This window comes from Oncorhynchus tshawytscha, linkage group LG10 (genome assembly GCF_018296145.1).
Source record: "Oncorhynchus tshawytscha isolate Ot180627B linkage group LG10, Otsh_v2.0, whole genome shotgun sequence".
Classification (NCBI taxonomy): Eukaryota; Metazoa; Chordata; class Actinopteri; order Salmoniformes; family Salmonidae; genus Oncorhynchus; species Oncorhynchus tshawytscha.
This window is the reverse complement of record NC_056438.1, coordinates 42,010,273-42,027,985: the sequence shown is the minus strand read 5'-3', so window position 1 is coordinate 42,027,985 and position 17,713 is coordinate 42,010,273. Positions and strand designations below refer to the sequence as shown.

Here is a 17,713-nt window from a genome sequence, read left to right as displayed (position 1 = left end):
GATTTTTTTAAACACTGAAAATAAGGGCTGTGTTTTGTGTAGGCCTGGTGGGTTGTTTTGATAACCATGTAAATCTCTCAGACAACGTGACTTTTATCAATATATTCAGCTCTATTTACTCTGATTCGAAAATGCTAATTAGCATCAAAGTAAACATCATACAAAAATACAAATTGCTAATAGGTATTGTGTCAATTTAAAACTTGCACAAGACAGTTCACAGAATTGTCAATTTAAAGAACTTTTGCCAATTTACTCATTACTAAATGTAGCTAACATTAAATAGTTCATCCAAAGATTCTTATCTTTGCCTTGATTTGGCATTTTTGTTCAGATCATCTTGGTGTTTAGTTCTTTACGATAGTCACATTTGCAGCTAATTAGCATTTCATTTTTGGGGGGTAAGTGCAGGCAAATATATTGGTGTAAGTCACCTTGTCCTAGAAAGAGTTACAGAGTTATCAAAAAGTCACACCAGGATAAGCCTACTGTCGTGGAATTATTGTAATCAAATGGAGAGATTTTTACATTTCTTCAAAACTTTATTATTTAATTACTGAAGTAATGGAGCTTGTCAACAGGTATGAACTGACATGTTGTCCATCCAGTCATAGAATTAGGATCAAAGAACGAACCCATGATTTGTATTGGGATTGTGCCACAGAGCATTATGGGGGTTCTATGTGTTGAGAAGCTTGGGGACATTGTTGGATAGAGATTAAGAGTGAAAAGTGATATTTGGGCATTTTTTGGAAATTATTCAATTAAAGTTAGTTTTTTCAAATTACAGGAGACAGGTGAAATATTATCAATTGTTTTCTTAACTTTATTTTTGCGTCCAGTTTGTGCAATTTATTTACATTTGCCTTGCAATTTCAGTGATTTAGCTAACCTTAGCTATAGCTAGCTACCAGAGCGAGTGTGCCGTTTTCTGTGCCATAATGGTAACGTTAGAATGGCCAACGCTGCCGAAAATGTTGTGGACTTTTTGTTGACCCCTTCCATTCTCTGGGGTACACGGAAAAGCTGCGAATTAAAAACGAGGGTCGACCTCTGCCTGAGATCAGTTTCATGAAGAATGGTGAAAATGTGAGGGTGTTCAATGGCATCTGGTATCAAAAGTATAGCTGGTAAACAGGGAGCCTTTCATCAAGCCGCCTCTATTGCTGGCCTTGCAAGATTTTGAGATGGAAAGTTCCACCGACAAGGGGAACTACAAGGAGCTTGCAGAGGTAATTGCACGTTACGATGCTTCACTTGCTGAACATATCGACCTTTCGACTGTCTTTTCTGGCATGTCGAAAACAATTCCGAATTCCCAATGCTTCCATCTCATCATCCATTAAAAGATAAGAGAGAGTTTGACGCAGCGCATTTTTTCGCGTGCGCTTTAGCAAAGATGATAACACATAATCACTCCGGACAGACACAAGAAACAACTCATGATATAAATGTTGCAGCAGCCTAGGCTACACCTAAACATTAGAAATCTGACATGCTGTATGGGATGAAAACGAGACTATTTTTCAGTCTGATCAACTGTAGGCTACTAATAAGAGTAGCTGCATACAGCCTATGCGCCCTGTCCATCTGGTCAGGATAAACTAATGTTAACGTTATCTATTTATAGTCCATTTGTGTGTCAGGAGAAAATGTGAATGGGATGAAATTGAGTGTATATTTATAATTGGGCTGGCTAGGCTGCCTATACGTGTTTAATCCATAATGATTAACTGGAATTAACGAATCAACATAATAGTGATGACGGATGTGAGTAAATGTTTTGTAAGGCCTACAGTTGCATAGACCTGCATGATGCAAACATGCCTAAAGCAAGCTCAGCCCTGTGAGTTGTATTGCTGCATCAATTGTTGTCTGTGTCTGGGTAGAGGAAATCCCCCTCCTAATCTAGTCTGAATATAATTTATATGAACAAATATAAAATAGCTGCAATTTGTAGTCAGGAGTTTAAAAAAAAAAAAAAAAAAAGGTGACTTGATTGTGAAAAACTGGTCCCTTCATAGCCCATATAAAACCTTTTTACAACTGATTAATCACTGTCATAACTTATAGGGTCCAGAGTATTCCTAGTTAGGTTAACATATAAGGAAAAACTCCAGGCCCCAGGGGGTAAAAATTGCCCCACAGCTCTGGGTCCTATGGTGGCACCAGTCTGCTTGCAGTAGTCCGTTATCGTCAGGTATGTGGATGATCAGGGCTTTATTCAGGAATGTTTCTTGGGATTCTTTGTGTCATGTGGGCAAAATGTGCAGTCTGTGGTTGACTTTATGTATTTTGAGATGTTTAAGTTCATAGAGAATGTTTAAGTTCGTTGTCCAAACCTATGATGGCGCAGCTGTAATGGAATGTATCTGTTATTTGTATTTACAGCTAAGTCCCCTCCTGTTCCCTGATGAAGAGGAGATGACTACTCCACTCCTCTACCTTTGTCAACATTCTCCTGACATGAACTGAAGCCACGTCTCGTGCCCACTCATCCACTGGCACATTGAATGTTTCCTCGCCAAGGAGTACCCCTATACATTTTATCTCATTCCTGTCAATCATTAGAGTCAACTCATTAGAGTCAATCACGTACACAATTCACATTATTAGACATCTGTGATTTTACTCATTGCTTGGACTAACTAATTTTTAGCCCTTTTGTCTATCTATGTAGTGTGTTGTGTTATTGTTTTTTGTCTTCCCAGTCAAATCCTGTCCTGCACTGGTCAAGCCTCTGAACACCTCAACTCATGCCTCATACCCTCATTCAATCACTTCTGTGATCCCGCTCAGCCCTCTCATTCTCTATAATATTGTACTATAAATGTCTTTATTAAATGCTTTAGGTTAAAGTAATTCGTCTTTCCGATTTTTGAAACACACTTTGTCGTCTCCGTGCGTTACGTGCCTATACCGTGGGTCTCCCATCCTCCTCAAAATGTTTGTCACCAGCCTCCATAGACCCTAAAGTCAACGCAGGAAGGGCAAACGCTATTGGATGCGTGAGCACACGCTCCCCACATGGGTGCGCCAGCAAAGCCCACTGTCAATGTGGACCCCCAGGTACTTGTATGAGTTTACCTGCTTAATGTTCTTTCCGTGTACCACCATGGGAATGTAGTCTCCAATGGACTTAGAGTCAAGGATCATCTCCTCAGTTTTTTTCACATTCAGTTGTCGGTGATGTTCATCACACCATCTGACGAACCCTTCAATCGCCGCCCTGTAGCCGTTGGTGTCAGAGCCTTTATTTAAGAGTCCGAGGACAGCGGTTTTGTCCGAGAGCTTAACTACATAGTTGTTGCGGTACTTGCAGAGCAGATGCAGAGGTTTGTGTACAACGTGAAGAGGATAGGCAACCTTGAGGTGACCTTGAGGATAAGGTGCCTCTTCTTGAACTGCACTGTTGGTTAACGGCTTGTAAGTAAGCATTTTACGGTAAGGTCTACACTTGTTGTATTCAGCGCATGTGACAAATAAAGTTTGATTTGATTTATGGAAGCACTGTTGGCAGCCATTACAGATGTGAATCATTTTGAATAAGATTAGTATTGTGGTGGCAGAATCATGTTATGGGTATGCTTGTTGCTGGAAGGGGCTGGGGAGTTTGTTAGGATCAAAATAAATATGAAAAGAGCAAAGGACAGGTAAAAAGTTAGAGGAAAACCCGCCATAGTCTTCTGAATAGCTAACCCTGCGATAGTTATATATTTTTGCGGAACAATTGCACAAATTCTAATGCTAAGGATACACCAGAATGGCTTTCTAAGAGGTGTTGAGTGTTCCTAAATAGTCTAGTAGTCTCAGTTCTGACCTAAATCTGATTGAAAATATCTTTGTCCATCTGCCTGTCTTTAGGTAGGTTGAGAATGTCCTATGGTAGTCATGGTTGTGCATTGAGGGGGTGGAGCTCCTTCCCTAGACCCCAGAGCCCCAACCAGGAGGGGGCAGGGGAATAAAGTCTGGGGGAGGTTCAGGGAGGTCCTCCTGAGGGGAGTGTCCATTTGCTGAGGGAAAGAAAACAATATTATTTAGATTATGTTTTGGGGTTGACCATATTATATTCCATTTGTGTGTGGTTTTTGCTTAACTATCCTTGTGGGTACGGAAGGAAGGACAATTCAGACAGGAGGAAAAGGGCTATTTTAGGTTTAGGGATTAGGTTTAGGATTAAGGTTAGGGGTTATGGTAAGGTTTAGAGAAAATAGGATTTTGAAAGTGAATACATTTTTAGTCCCCATAAGGATGTGCGTACAGTTGATGTTGGAAGTTTACATACAGTTATGTTGGAGTCATTAAAACTCTTTTTTTTCAACCACTTCACAAATTTCTTGTTAACAAACTAGTTTTTAGCAAGTCAGTTAGGACATCCAGTGGGTCAGAAGTTTAGATACACTAAGTTTACTGTGCCTTTAAACAGCTTGGAAAATTGCAGAAAAGTATGTCATGGCTTTAGAAGCTTCTGATAGGCTAATTGACACCATTTGAGTCAATTGAAGGTGTACCTGTGGATGTATTTCAAGGCCTCCCTTCAAACTCAGTGCCTCTTTGCTTGACACCATGGGAAAAAGAAATCAGCCAAGACCTCAGAAAAAAACTGTAGACCTCCACAAGTCTTGTTCATCCTTGGGAGCAATTTCCAAACGCATGAAGGTACCATGTTCATCTGTACAAACAATAGTACAGATGAATAGCAGGTATATACACCATGGGACCACACAGCTGCCATACTGCTCAAGAAGGAGATGTGTTCTGTATCATAGAAATGAACGTACTTTGGTGCGAAAAGTGCAAACCAATCCCAGAACAACAGTAAAGGACCTTGTGAAGATGCTGGAGGAAATGGGTACAAAAGTATCTATATCCACAGTAAAAACGAGTCCTAAATCGACAACCTGAAAGGCCGCTCATCAAGGAAGAAGCCACTGCTCCAAAATCGCCATAAAAAAAGCCAGACCACAGTTTGCAACTGCACATGGTTACAAAGATCGTACTTTTTGGAGAAATGTCCTCTGGTCAAAATGACCATCGTTATGTTTGGAGGAAAAAGGGGGAGGTTTGCAAGCTGAAGAACAACATCCCAACCGGGAAGCATGGGGGGTGGCAGCATCATGTTGTGGGGATGCTTTGCTGCAGAAGATGCTGGTGCACTTCACAAAATAGATGGAATCATGAGGAAAGAAAATGATGCGGAACAACATCTGAAGCAACATCAGTCAGGAAGTTAAAGCTTGGTTGCAAATGGGTCTTCCAAATGGACAATGACTTCAAGCATACTGCCAAAGTTGTCGCCAAATGGCTTAATGACAACAAAGTCAAGGTATTGGAGTGGCCATCATAAAGCCCTGACCTCAATCCCATACAAAATTTGTGGGCAGAACTGAAAAAGTGTGTGTGAGCAAGGAGGCCTACAAACCTGACTCAGTTACACCAACACTGTCAGGAGGAATGGGCCAAAATTCACCCAACTTATGTGGGAAGCTTGTGGAAGTCCACCCAAAACGTTTGACCCAAGTTAAACAATTTAAAGGCAATGCTACCTAATACCAATTGAGTGTATGTTAACTTCTGACCCACTGGGAATGTGATGAAAGAAGTAAAAGCTGAAGTAAATATTTCTCTCTGCTATTATACTGACATTTCACATTCTTAAAATAAAGTGGTGATCCTAACTAACCTCTGACAGAGAATTTTTACTAGGATTAAATGTCAGGAAAAATTTAGTTTAAATGTATTTGGCTAAGGTGTACGTAAACGTCCGACTTCAACTGTATGTGTGTAATTGTGTCACCTCTGCACAGTAGGTGTGGAAGGGCTGGAGGCAGGCAGACTAGTCAGGTGCAGAGTGGAGCTGATGGTTGATGCTCTCCTCACTGCCATCTGGTAGTTCTTGTACAGGGTGGCCCCATACTAAACAAAGATAGATACAATAGGTACACACAACATACATTGCAGTGGAAAAGTATTTGCCACCTTTTGAATTTTCTCTACTTTTGCATATTTTTGATACTGAATGTTATCAGATATTCAACCAAAACCTAATATTAGATAAATGGAACCTGAGAAACCTACATGCCAAGTAAAGACCAAATGTTGTGTTCCCTACAGAGCACAAGCTCTGAACTCTCTTTACTGATGTCATTGTCCCCATGGGGAAATTTAGTTGTAGTACACGTTTAAAGTCGTGTTTAAATGCAGTAGAAAACAAGTTGACAATACAACATTCATTACAGTTACATACCAATAAAAAGATACTAGCCTGCTGGACTTACTGGGTTGATAGGAACATTAGCCTGAGCTGTTTAGGAGGGATATCACACCTGGCACAGACTATTGTCCAGTTCTGTTCAGACCTTAATTCTACCTCTGCTACAGATCCAGACCCAACCCCCATACCAGAACACCGGAAGAGGCGTGGAGGAGGGATCAAAGATCTAACCTTCATCTGGAGTGAGCAGACCATTGGGAAGTACCACCATTGGATCTAGGGCTCGCTTGTGTGTCTGCTTGCTTCTCAGGATGTCCTCCTCCCCTCTACAGACCCAGATCCTGACCCAGTTCCCGGTTCCTGCCCACCCCCCCAGTTTTCAACCTCAGCACGACTTCCAGTCCCGGCCCCAACACCAGCACCAACCCAGTTTTCTCCCGGTCCCAGCAACAAAACACGCAAAAACTCTAGACACAGCACCGACTAACCTCAACTGCCACCTCCATCCAGCAACTGCCAGCCCAGATCCCACCCCTTCCCCAACACAAAGAAGCAGACACATTGTGGACTGACTGACCAACGGACTGATTCTCTCTGTTTTTTAAATGAATGATTATTGAATTTTAACTTGTGACATTTTACCTGTAAAGAAATTAATTTATAAAAAATGTAATACAAAAATTACCCAGTCCTACCTACCTACAGATTGTGGAAATCTGCTCTTTTAGCAAGTCAAATACGATAAAACAAAAACACTATAGTAAAATACTACAGCATTCTCCGCAAAAACACAACAGTAAATACTTCAGTATACTACAAAAATACTACATTAATTACTATAGTATTATACGACCGTTTTCTTTTAAATGAGTATTTATGCTATAGTTTACTTTAAATACTACAGTATATAGTATAGTATACTATAGTATTTTTTCATGTGTGAGTTGCTAGGACCATGCTAGAAAGAATAATGTGAAAGGAATATAACTAATAACTGAGCCAGCACAGTACAGCTCAGGTTGGCAAGATAGTGGGAAAAGACTATTAATAAAGCCTGACCTTGGCTACTCTGATGGAGTTGACCCAGAGGGAGAGAGTGTGCTCATCATCACAACACAGGAATCTGATGTATTGGGACTCCTTCTGGATCTGAGGATGCTGAAGGGAAAAGAACAGAACAAATGGTATTGATGGTAATCTCTGCTCTTAGAGCAACATCTTCTGTGCATGCAATGTCTGTCACAAATTACTGTATTGATGCTTGATTCACTTCTCCGTCTTTGTTCAAGTGGTCCAGTATTTTTGTTGTTGTAGTTCATCAAAGAGACAACGGGGGGCAGCCAATGCTCACTTGAGTCAAGCCATTAGAGGAGCACTATTTGTATTGCACTACCATGTTTCATGTTTGATTAGTCGTACGTACAGGATACACATGGTATACACTGTCTAACGAAATGTTTACATCCATGTGGGTTGCACTACCATGTTCTCAAACCCTCTCGCATTAAGAACCTTTCTCATTCATGTTAAGAATGCCTGAACATTCTCATACACATAATAAATGGTGAGTAAAAAATGAAGGCCCTAATTTGAACCATAACTTTGTTTCCTGTTTGAAATCAAATTTGAAGATGACTATTTTTTTACTAACGTTTTGGCTTTACACTTAGAAACAAAGGAGCTATCTAGAACCTAGAAGGGTTCTTTTGCTGTCCCCATAGGAGAACCCTTTAAATAATCTTTTCTGGTTCCTGGTAGAACCCTTTAGGCTTCCAGTAGGCCCCTTTCCACAGAGAGTTCTACGTGGAACCAAAAAGGGTTCTTTCTATGGGGACAGCTGAAGAATCCTTTTGGAGTTTAGGGACACTTGGTGAGGAATATTTTTTTTCTCCAAAATGGACAGAAAAACATTTCTGGTCATATGTTGTTGTTACGAACCATACAGTTTAAATACACGCTAAATATACGCTAAGTTAACTTCTTTAATGTACCTTTAAAAACAGATCATTGTCAGATATGGTTCTGCAAGTAACTGACATAAATATTAAGCAACCAATATTGAAAAGCCACCAAAGTACCTGTCAAACATGGGAAATCCACACTGTCCATATACCTATGAATTAACATAAATATAAAATATTTAAAACGTGGTCTCAGGGCAATTTGTATTATTCTGTACATAAATCTGTGGCACTCATTTTAGTATGATATATTAAGTTACTTTAGGTTACATTATGAATGTAATAGCGGTCGTACAATATCAAACGAATTATAGGACGTACAGTATAGTATCATGTCTCACCCGGCAATACAATTACGTAATTACTTGTTACTTTTATTTATTATCCGTATATTTTTAAACTGCATTGTTGGTTAGGGGCTCGTAAATAAGCATTTCATTTTAAGGTCTACACCTGTTTTATTCGGCACTTGTGACTAATACAATTTGATTTGATTTGATTTGAATAGCATACGGATTGGATAATGTAACTTATCATACATACATCTTGAATCAGCAGGTATAGTATTATACCTCTTTCTCTGAGACCAGGAAAAAAGACATTCAAAAAGAAATTGCTAAGAGAAGAGAATCCCCAGAGACTCTGAGGGCAGACTTCATCCTAAAAGTGAACACGGATGAACCTAATGCCTGCACACAGCTCTCCATAAGGTCTTAAAATGTCAGAAAACAGAACAATGAGGCAACTGTACATTGATTCCACCCCCAAATGTAACATTCATATTCATAATAACGGCACTGTGATGGATCAAGGTTCAGAGGCCAGTCTGGATCAATTTGTTTACTACTTCGACCAAATAAAACCTCTTCTTGCTGAACTTAAAACCGCTCCACTGTCACTACCTACAACAGCCTCCCATCCCTCTGTGCCCCAGTATGTAGTCCCCAGTGTCCCTCTCCCTCCCTCGTCTGCAGCACACACAGCCCTGAGCATGCCTCTCTCACACGTGACACCTGCATCATATACAGGAGGAGATCAGCCTGGTGCGTCGGTATAGGGGTGAGATCCAGGAGCTGCAGCGTGCAATGAAAAATGTTGAGGAGGACAACCAGGCTCTCAGGATGGAAGTGCGCAGTCTTAGAGAGGAACTGTCCAGCACAGACAACACCAGCCACATGCACGACCTCCAGAAGGAGTTACAGTTCATGACCTAAGGCAGGAATTTCTCAGCCACCACCATCCATCTACAAAGAGTCACACAACTACGCAGGACCAGGCCAACAGCTGAATCAGAACCCACCTACCAACCCAACCAACCAATGCACCAACCCAGCTGATCCTCTCCATGCCCATCTCACGGCCTGTAATTACTCCCATCACTCCTGCCATCCTCCATAGACTTAGACGAAAACCAGACATTATATTAATGATGGTCTCAAATGGAAAGTTTATATAGAGAATCAACTTTTCCCAAATAAAAAGGTGTCAAAGTTATGGTGCCCCACAACAGAGAGAGCTACTGGGGGAAATACCACAGTGTGCCATCACAGCAGAAAGATTTGTGACCTGTTGCCACCAGAAAAGGGCAACCAGTGAAGAACAAACACCATTGTGTTGCTCTTGTTGTTGTACTTTTTTTTGTATATATACAGCCTTGTACCATTTGCACATCGTTACAACGCTGTATATATACATGTACGACATTTGTAATTTATTTATTCTTTTGGAACTTCTGTGAGTGTAATGTTTACTGTTCATTTTTATTGTTTATTTCACTTTGTATATGATCTACTTCATTTGCTTTGGCAATGATAACATATGTTTCCCATGCCAATAAAGTCCCTTGAATTGAAATTGAGTTGAATTGAGAGCTATGGAGCCCATGACTGTGGCCCAGCTTGCTCACCAAGCTATATCATCATTCACACCTGGGGACCAATGGCCTGCGTGCCCAACAGGAGAGGGTGGCCACATAACTAAGGGGACTGATAGACAGGGCCTCTACCATCTTTCCCCTTGCAAAGATAGTCATATTTACCCTGCTGCAGAGGAGAGACTTCCAATAATGCCACCATCCAGGGGGTAGATGCCAGTCTCTCTCGGGACTGTGTGCAATGGCCCACTATTCCACCCTCAGCCTGCACTGTCTTCATGACAATGTACATCTGTACAAAGAGACAGTCTTAAAGGATGTTGCTCTGCGTGGCCAGTCCACCTCACCCACCAACTTCCTGAGACAAACAAGACACTCCTTTAGACCTGAATCCGGTGGCGCCTTATCGAGACAGAAGAACAGCCATTAACACTGCCCCCCACACCACCCTACACCACTTCTCTCCCAGGAACTGCATGCAGATAGACTGAGCTATGCCCAAGCCGCAAACAGTCAGAGGCCCCATGCACAGTTTGGAGCATCGGTGGTCACACTGCCCACCCTCTTCAATTCCCACTACAACCTCCTTCTCATACTACCAGACCAGGTCCGCCTCAGCACAGCTCAACCAGACCCGGCCCATCACAGCACAGATCCACCAGACCCGGCCCATCATAGCACAGGTCTACCAGACTCGGCCAATCACAGCATAGATCCACCAGACCCGGCCCATCACAGCACAGGTCTACCAGACCCGGCCCATCACAGCACAGATCTCCCAGACCCGGCCCGTCACAGCACAGATCCACCAGACCCGGCCCATCACAGCACAGATCCACCGGACCCGGCCCATCACAGCACAGCTCTACCAGACCCGGCCCATCACAGCATAGCTCAACAAGACCCAGCCCGCCTCAGCAAAGCTCTACCAGACCTGGCCCATCACAGCACAGCACAGCTCTACTAGACCAAGCCCACCTCAACTGCCCAGCTCTACGCAGCACCAACCACTACCCTAGGATGTGGCAAAACACTGTTGAGGGTAGTGCACAGATGGTGATACAATCCACACCATGTATCATTCACATCATCAGCCCTCATGTGCTGAGAGTTTTGAGCTTTGCCAGTCACACTGCCCTCCACACCACCCTCAATTTCCCCTACAACCTCCCTCCCAGGCTAGTTTTGGTTACCCTCCCTACTCCCATCCCCAGGACAGGCCTGGGACACTTCTTCCCCCCATGGCAACCCCAACCCTGCAACAGGAGCCACACCAAAGCCTCCTGTGCACATCCATAATGGAGCATTGGCGGGAGCTTCATCAGGGTGGTCTGGTCTCTGCCAACACTGCTCTCCCAGGTCTCACTCCAGCCCCTGCATCCAGTGACTTGAGGGATGTCTGTCAAAATGCTCAGTCTACTCTGCTCTCATGTGGTTGGCCAGGGACCTTGGCAAAGTCTCAGCTCACTCAACAAATAGCTGCAGATGACCCTATGCCTGTCAGCTTTTATGGCAATGAGCTGAATACCCCCCAGACGTTAAATCTAGTAGGGGGCTTGGGCTAATGCACCTAAATGTGCGAAGTAGGATTGAAAAAATGGACACAATTGATATTTGGGAACAGGACTCTTGTCCGTCCTGACATTCTGGTTCTCTCAGAAACATGGTTAAATGGCTCTGTATCTGATGACGACATTGAAGTAAATTATTATAATGTACAGTGCCTTGCGAAAGTATTCGGCCCCCTTGAACTTTGCGACCTTTTGCCACATTTCAGGCTTCAAACATAAAGATATAAAACTGTATTTTTTTGTGAAGAATCAACAACAAGTGGGACACAATCATGAAGTGGAACGATATTTATTGGATATTTCAAACTTTTTTAACAAATCAAAAACTGAAAAATTGGGCGTGCAAAATTATTCAGCCCCTTTACTTTCAGTGCAGCAAACTCTCTCCAGAAGTTCAGTGAGGATCTCTGAATGATCCAATGTTGACCTAAATGACTAATGATGATAAATACAATCCACCTGTGTGTAGTCAAGTCTCCGTATAAATGCACCTGCACTGGGATAGTCTCAGAGGTCCGTTAAAAGCGCAGAGAGCATCATGAAGAACAAGGAACACACCAGGCAGGTCCGAGATACTGTTGTGAAGAAGTTTAAAGCCGGATTTAAAGCACTGTATTTATGTGTGACAGATTACAGAAAGGGGAGGAGTGGCCATATATGTCAAATCTAATTTCATGGAGTGCCAATCTTTAGATATTTCTGTTCCCAAGAAAATTGAGCTCCTGGTTGTAGATGTGTCCATAAACTAGAATACACATTTGTTTGTTAATGGGATTTATCGCCTCCCCCTGCTGCCATGGCGGACGTTATTGGTGGTATAGCTGTGTGTTTAACACTTTTTTTTGTCCTCGGAGTTGGTCATTTGAGGGGATTTGAGTCTGGATTGCTATGCCCAGCCACAGATCAATTTAAGAGTATATGCATTGATTTCAATCGGACAAATGCACACGACTAAATGCGAGAAACCCTGTTAACTCATTGATTGATTTAATTCTCACTAATAACCTCCATAAATATTTGTCTCGTGGAGTATTTGCATATGATCTCAGTGATCATTGTCCCACATAGTATAGTACAGAAAAATACTAATCCTTGTTTAATTGAGAAAAAGTTCTCAAGTGTTTTTACGTCACACGTTCTATTCTGATTTAGCCACTCTCCTGTATTACTGACCCTGAGTTGGCTCTAGAACATTTCTTCCCTGCCTAAGCAAGTTCTGTCTGACTCTGGCATCATAACTGAGAGGAATGGAACAAGTGATGCTTTTAATCATTTTCTCTCAGCAGGCTTTTTATCTGAGATAAACTGTGGTTTAATTGACCTCAGTCAGTCAATCGACTGCTTTTCCCTCGGCCAGCCCCGAGCTGACTCAATGGTTAACCCTTCAAATTCTAGTGAATCTTTGTTTTCTGCTAACCATGTGTATGTGACAAATAAAATTTGATTTGATTTGATTTTGAGTTGATTTTTCATTTCAACAATGTTTACAATCCTTGATTAATTCTCAGCTAAGATCTTTCTTATCTTTGAAATGTATTCTAAATGTACAGTACCAGTCAAAGGTTTGGACACACCTACTCATTCAATACTTTTTTTTTAGTTTTACTATTTCTACATTGTCGAATAATACTGAAGACATCAAAACTATGAAATAACATATATGGAATCATGTAGCAACCAAAAAAGTGTTAAACAAATCTAAATATATTTTAGATTCTTCAAAGTTTTTTAAAAGTTTTTTTTATTTCACCTTTATTTAACAAGGTAGGCAAGTTGAGAACAAGTTCTCATTTACAATTGCGACCTGGCCAAGATAAAGTAAATCAGTTTGACACATACAACAAAACAGAGTTACACATGGAATAAACAAACATACAGTCAATAATACAGTAGAAAAATAAGTCTATATACAATGTGAGCAAATGAGGTGAGATAAGGGAGGTAAAGGCAAAAAAAGGCCATGGTTGACAAGTAAATACAACATAGCAAGTAAAACACGGGAATGGTAGATTTGCAGTGGAAGAATGTGCAAAGTAGAAATATAAATAATGGGGTGCAATGGAGTAAAATAAATAAATACATCCAGTAGGGGAAGAGGTAGTTCTTTGGGCTAAATTATAGATGGGCTATGTACAGGTGCAGTAATCTGTGAGCTGCTCTGACAGCTGGTGCTTAAAGCTAGTGAGGGAGATAAGTGTTTCCAGTTTCAGAGATTTTTGTAGTTCGTTCCAGTCATTGGCAGCAGAAAACTGGAAGGAGAGGCGGCCAAAGGAGGAATTGGCTTTGGGGGTGACCAGAGAGATATACCTGCTGGAGCGCGTGCTACAGGTGGGTGTTGCTATGGTGACCAGTGAGCTGAGGTAAGGGTGACTTTACCTAGCAGGGTCTTGTAGATGACCTGTAGCCAGTGGGTTTGGCGACGAGTATGAAGCGAGGGCCAGCCAACGAGAGCGTACAGGTCGCAGTGGTGGGTAGTATATGGGGCTTTGGTGACAAAACGGATGGCACTGTGATAGACTGCATCCAATTTATTGAGTAAGGTATTGGAGGCTATTTTGTAGAAGACATCGCCGAAGATGAGGATCGGTAGGATGCTCAGTTTTACGAGGGTATGTTTGGCAGCATGAGTGAAGGATGCTTTGTTGCGAAATAGGAAGCCAATTCTAGATTTAACTTTGTATTGGAGATGTTTGATGTGAGTCTGGAAGGAGAGTTTACAGTCTAACCAGACACCTAGGTATTTGTAGTTGTCCACATATTCTAAGTCAGAACCGTCCAGAGTAGTGATGTTGGACAGGCGGGCAGGTGCAGGCAGCGATCGGTTGAAGAGCATGCATTTAGTTTTACTTGTAGTTAAGAGCAATTGGAGGCCACGGAACGAGAGTTGTATGGCTATGAAGCTCGTCTGGAGGGTTGTTAACACAGTGTCCAAAGAAGGGCCAGAAGTATACAGAATGGTGTCGTCTGCGTAGAGATGGATCAGAGACTCACCAGCAGCGAGAGTGACATCATTGATGTATACAGAGAAGAGAGTCGGCCCAAGAATTGAACCCTGAGGCACCCCCATAGAGACTGCCAGAGGCCCGGACAACAGGCCCTCCGAATTGACACACTGAACTCTATCAGAGAAGTAGTTGGTGAACCAGGCGAGGCAATCAGTTGAGAAACCAAGGCTATCGAGTCTGCCGATGAGGATGTGGTGATTGACAGAGTCGAAAGCCTTGGCCATATCAATGAATACGGCTGCACAGTATTGTTTCTTATCGATGGCGGTTAAGATATCGTTTAGGACCTTGAGCGTGGCTGAGGTGCACCCATGACCAGCTCTGAAACCAGATTGCATAGCGGAGTAGGTGCGGTGGGATTCGAAATGGTCGGTAATCTGTTTGTTGACTTGACTTTCGAAGACCTTAGAAAGGCAGGGTAGGATAAATATAGGTCTGTAGCAGTTTGGGTCAAGAGTGTCCCCCCCTTTGAAGAGGGGGGTGACTGCAGCTGCTTTCCAATCTCTGGGAATCTGAGATGACACGAAATAGAGGTTGAACAGGCTAGTAATAGGGGTTGCAACAATTTCGGCAGATAATTTTAGAAAGAAAGGGTCCAGATTGTCTAGCCCGGCTGATTTGTAGGGGTCCAGATTTTGCAGCTCTTTCAGAACATCAGCTGACTGGAGTTTGGGTGAAGGAGAAATGGGGAAGACTTGGGCGAGTTGCTGTGGTGGGTGCAGTGCTGTTTACTGGGGTAGGGGTAGCAAGGTGGAAAGAATGGCCAGCCGTAGAGAAATGCTTATTGAAATTCTTAATTATAGTGGATTTATCGGTGGTGACAGAGTTTCCTTTCCTCAGTGCAGTGGGCAGCTGGGAGGAGGTGTTCTTATTCTCCATGGACTTTACAGTGTCCCAGAATTTTTTTGAGGTTGTGTTGCAGGAAGCAAATTTCTGCTTGAAAAAGCTAGCCTTGGCTTTTCTAACTGCCTGTGTATATTGATTTCTAACTTACCTGAAAAGTTGCATATCACGGGGGCTGTTCGATGCTAATGCAGAACGCCATAGGATGTTTTTGTGTTAGTTAAGGGCAGTCAAGTCTGGAGAGAACCAAGGGCTATATCTGTTCCTGGTTCTAAATGTCTTGAATGGGGCATGCTTATTTAAGATGGTGAGGAAGGCATTTAAAAAAATAGCAGCACAAGCTTTGAAGATAAATGGGGGGCAATCAGTTCACATATGGTGTCCAGAGCACAGCTGGGGGCAGAGGGTGGTCTATAGCAGGCAGCAACGGTGAGTGACTTGTTTTAAGAGAGGTGGATTTTTAAAAGAAGAAGTTTGTTGTTTGGGTATAGACCTGGATAGTAGGACAGAACTCTGCAGGCTATCTCTGCAGTAGATTGCAACACCGCCCCCTTTGGCCATTCTATCTTGTCTGAAAATGTTGTAGTTAGGGATGGGAGATTTCAGAGTTTTTGGTGGTCTTCCTAAGCCAGGATTCAGACATGGCTAGGAGATCCTGGTTGGCAGGATGTGCTAAAGCAGTGAATAAAACAAACTTAGGGAGGAGGCTTCTAATGTTAACATGCATGAAACCAAGGCTATTACGGTTACAGAAGTCATCAAAAGAGAGCGCCTGGTGAATAGGAGTGGAGCTAGGCACTGCAGGGTCTGGATTCACCTCTACATCACCAGAGGAACAGAGGAGGAGTAGGATAGGGGTACGGCTAAAAGCTATGAGAATTGGTCATCTAGGACGTCCGGAACAGAGAGTAAAAATCTGGGGGCGATAAAATAGCTTCAAGGTATAATGTACAGACAAAGGTATAGTAGGATGTGAATACAGTGGAGGTAAACCTAGGCATTGAGTGATTATGAGAGAGATATTGTATCTAGAAACATCATTGAAACCAGGTGATGTCATCGCAAGTGAGGGTGGTGGAACTGAAAGGTTGGATAAGGTATAATGAGCAGGGTTAGAGGCTCTACAGTGAGATAAGCCAATAAACACTAACCAGAACAGCAATGGACAAGGCATATTGACATTAAGGAGAGGCATGCTTAGCCAAGTGATCATAAGGGTCCAGTGAGTAGTGAGGTTGGTTGGGGTCACGGCGATTCAGACAGCTAGCCGGGCCATGGGTAGCAAGCTGGCAGAGTATGGAGGTCTGTTTTTAGCCACCTCGTGCGTTTCTGTCTGTAGATTAGTGGGGTTCCGTGTGGTAGAGGGGACCAATCCAATTGTCAAAATAGATATAGGTATAGTGGCCCAAGAAAATTGTCCGATAGACCTATTCAGATAGCAGCCGATAAGACAGCTAACGATTAGCGGGCCGCAGATGGGCTTTCAGGTTACGTTGCGACGGAGGGGCCAGTTGGATAACTCCCTCGGGCAGATAACGTTGGTAGTCCAGTCGTGAAAGCCTGGTGGGGCTCCGCATCGGCAGTAAAACGGGTCCGGATAGGTGATTGTAGCCCAGGAGTGGCTAATGGAACTCTTCAGCTGGCTAGCCCTGGAATAATTCATGTTTGCTCTGGGACCGACGTTAGCCAATAGTCACTCGGTTAGCAGCTAGCTAGCTGCAAGATCCAGGTGTAAATGTCCAGAGCTTGCGGTAGACATCCGGGGATATGGAGAGAAAATAGGTCCAGTATACTCTGGTCTGAGTCGCGTTGTACAAAGCCACCCTTTGCCTTGATGTCACCTGTGCACACTCTTGGTAGCTTCAACCAGCTTCATGAGGTAGTCACCTGGAATGCATTTCAATTAACAGGTGTGCCTTGTTAAAAGTTAATTTGTGGAATTTCTTTCCTTCTTAATGCGTTTGTGCCAATCAGTTGTTGTGACAAGGTAAGGGTGGTATACAAAAGATTTGGTATTTGGTAATGACCAAGTCCATATTATGGCAAGAACAACTCAAAAAAGCAAAGAGAAATGACAGTCCATCATTACTTTAAGACATGAAAGCCAGTCAATCCGGAAAATGTCAAGAACTTTGAAAGTTTCTTCAAGTGCAGTCGCAAAAACCATCAAGCGCTATGATGGAACTGGCTCTCATGAAGACCGCCACAGGAAAGGAAGACCCAGAGTTACCTCTGCTGCAGAGGAT

General features: G+C 42.7%; 1 protein-coding gene and 1 long non-coding RNA gene across 2 annotated transcripts in view; one reads left to right on the top strand and one right to left on the bottom strand.

Annotated features, from left to right (window-relative positions):
- The first annotated feature begins 387 nt into the window (after positions 1-387).
- Positions 388-6,912, top strand: LOC112260249. Its single transcript, XR_002955002.2, has 3 exons — positions 388-1,232; positions 2,392-3,069; positions 6,382-6,912. It is a non-coding gene; the product is annotated as an uncharacterized LOC112260249 (long non-coding RNA).
- The window catches only part of LOC112260248 (amyloid beta A4 precursor protein-binding family B member 1-interacting protein-like), a 30,379-nt gene continuing 16,165 nt past the window's right edge, over positions 3,500-17,713 (bottom strand). The window contains exons 11-13 of the mRNA XM_024435190.2: positions 7,274-7,372; positions 5,798-5,916; positions 3,500-4,013 (exon numbers count right to left, since the gene is read on the bottom strand). Of these exons, the coding sequence (XP_024290958.1) occupies positions 3,980-4,013; positions 5,798-5,916; positions 7,274-7,372 (252 nt within the window). The 3' untranslated portion in view covers positions 3,500-3,979. The remainder of the gene's footprint in view (positions 4,014-5,797; positions 5,917-7,273; positions 7,373-17,713) is intronic.